Source organism: Vigna unguiculata, chromosome 3 (genome assembly GCF_037176805.1).
Source record: "Vigna unguiculata cultivar grain cowpea cultivar isolate G323 ecotype 2 chromosome 3, ASM3717680v1, whole genome shotgun sequence".
NCBI classification, from domain to species: domain Eukaryota; kingdom Viridiplantae; phylum Streptophyta; class Magnoliopsida; order Fabales; family Fabaceae; genus Vigna; species Vigna unguiculata.
This window is the reverse complement of record NC_140794.1, coordinates 13,112,260-13,114,539: the sequence shown is the minus strand read 5'-3', so window position 1 is coordinate 13,114,539 and position 2,280 is coordinate 13,112,260. Positions and strand designations below refer to the sequence as shown.

The 2,280-nt window shown below is 35.5% G+C and overlaps 1 protein-coding gene across 3 annotated transcripts; it reads right to left on the bottom strand.

Annotated features, from left to right (window-relative positions):
• Nucleotides 1-1,811, bottom strand: LOC114179718 (WAT1-related protein At1g25270-like). Of its 3 annotated transcripts, none has more exons than XM_028066142.2 (7): nucleotides 1,531-1,811; nucleotides 1,369-1,428; nucleotides 1,160-1,276; nucleotides 862-1,087; nucleotides 597-755; nucleotides 351-502; nucleotides 1-254 (listed from the first exon to the last, which is right to left on the bottom strand). In XM_028066142.2, the coding sequence occupies exons 1-7, from the start codon at nucleotides 1,722-1,724 to the stop codon at nucleotides 119-121; spliced, it is 1,044 nt and encodes a 347-aa protein (XP_027921943.1). In that variant the 5' UTR covers nucleotides 1,725-1,811; the 3' UTR covers nucleotides 1-118. The 3 variants fall into 3 exon arrangements, with proteins under 3 accessions (XP_027921943.1, XP_027921942.1, XP_027921941.1); XM_028066141.2 differs by having other exon boundaries at nucleotides 597-767; nucleotides 1,531-1,810; XM_028066140.2 differs by having other exon boundaries at nucleotides 832-1,087; nucleotides 1,531-1,807.
• Nucleotides 1,812-2,280: the final 469 nt, after the last annotated feature.

Sequence of the window (2,280 nt, the reverse complement as noted above, 5' to 3'; positions counted from 1 at the left end):
TTCCTATCAAACTCAACCTTAAAGTAATAAATATAAACTTTATTAATCAGATAGCATCAACACACACATATTTAGCACGTGACGAGAGCTATTCATGTCCATTCACCGATACTCATTGTCAACAATTGTTGGTAATTTGAACACCTGAACTCGCTTCGAGATGTTTGGTTTTTTCCGATGATGTTTTTATTTCTTTGCTTTTACCCCACAGCACCATGTACAACCCACACACAATAAGCACCGCTCCAATTACACTGAACATTTTCAGATAACCAAATCATCATAAAGTAAACAAGATAATAATAATAAAATGGTAAATTTTCCTAAGCAAGGTTTAAAGAATTGTGTACCTTCCTAGATATAGGTTTTCTTCCAACAGCAAAGGAGCAAAAAAAGCCACAATGACAAGTGAGAGAGGGTTGAAAACAGATGCATACAATGGACCTTTAACCCCTACACACCAAGCAGTGACAATAACAACAACTCCAGATACCACAATTCCCTGCCACACCATTTTTGTCTCTTAATAATTAGTTATTGGAATATATTCAAATGATATAAATAAGAAATTAGCATATGTTTATATATATATATACAGAGAAAGCCGCAGTTAGAAGCCTGATACTCCAACCCAACCTCCATTGGCTCCAATCCTTCTCAACACATAGAGCAAACACTGTGGCTTGTATTGCCCCCATTAAGCTCATCAATGCACTACTTGAGAAATGGCTTGGATATTCTTTGTTCATCTTTGTCTGCATCATACACTAATCAATCACCAAATAAAACCACAATTTACTCATTTATGTACTGAAATAACAGGTTTCTGACCTGAATGATGAGCCAAGATGAAAAACTTACAACACTTCCAAGACCACATAAAACACCCACCCATCTTCTTCCAGAATCAAGGTTCGATGATCCTAGGTGACCCTTTTGATTTTTATGTAAGAGAGTAGTGTGGAAGGTCCAGATCTTAATTTCTGTCCCTCTGTAAAATGTCAACACCATTGACCCAACAATTCCTATTATTGGTCCCAACACCTTCACCCTCCCTGAGGTTGTTCGCAAACTTAACTTTTCCAACCTAAAAAAGAATTCATGCAATAGTTATACAGGAAAAAAAGTGTTACTCTCATTGCTTCTGGATAAAACGTACCCGAACAAAACGGAGAAGATAAAAGTAACCAGAGGAACGAGATTATAAAGGGAAGTAGCAAATGTTGCTGATACCCAAGCCAAACCGATGAAATAAAGATTTTGCGCTAAAGTGCCCCTGTTCAATTGTCAAAATCCCTTCAGTTAATGATTATCCATTACAAGGAAAATTAAGGGATGAAAGAGGGAAGAATCAACAGGCATGCATACCCAAATAGACCGGAAAAAAATGCCATGAAAAGCACCCTCCATGTCAACTTTGGCCTCTTTCTGTTTTAAACATCATGTAGAAAGGAAAAAAAAAAAAACAGCTTTCCAAATTAAAAGAAGAAGTTAAATGTGTCCTATGTGAAGGGGATTTTAAATGCATACCTTTCTATAAGAAGAGCAAGAGAAAGAGAGAAAGCAGCTCCGAAAATGTGACGGTAGGAAGTGAGGACCATAATGTTCATTCCATCATTTATGGCCAACTTATAAAGCACGTTCACAGCAGCGGTTGCAACCTGCGACAGCACCATTAGCGACGCAGGCTTCAGCTCTTGCGCTACTTTCCTATCATATTTCATCTTTCCTGAGCTGCTGCAATAGTTTGAGCTTGTTAAAGAGCAAAATATATAAAGAGGTTATGTTCCACCCCAACCAACGCACAGAGGCAATCAAACATTCTGGGATTAATTATTTCTATATTAACAAAGTGCTAGGATTTTTTTTTTATCAACAAAAAAAGAATTCAATAAATTATGCACGACATAGGTAGACCTCTAGATACAATGCAAAGCTAAGTGCAAATTACAAAAAAAGAAAAAAAGAAAAAAGACCACCATCACATGAAAAGAGGGTTCATTATCAACTAAAAATTAGATATCCCTCAATTTGGACCTAAAAAAACCACAACAAAGAAATGAGTGTTATGAAATAAGGCTAATAATAGAAAGAAGAAGAAAAAGAAAAAGAAAAAGAGAGAATGAAGAACAATTTTTCTATATGTGATTTTTTCAATGAAAATATCCATATTTATAGATACAAAAGACGATCCAAAAGATACAACTCAAGGGTTACAATACTTAATGCAAACAGATACAACTCAAGGGTTACAATACTTAGTGCAAACAATTTAAATAA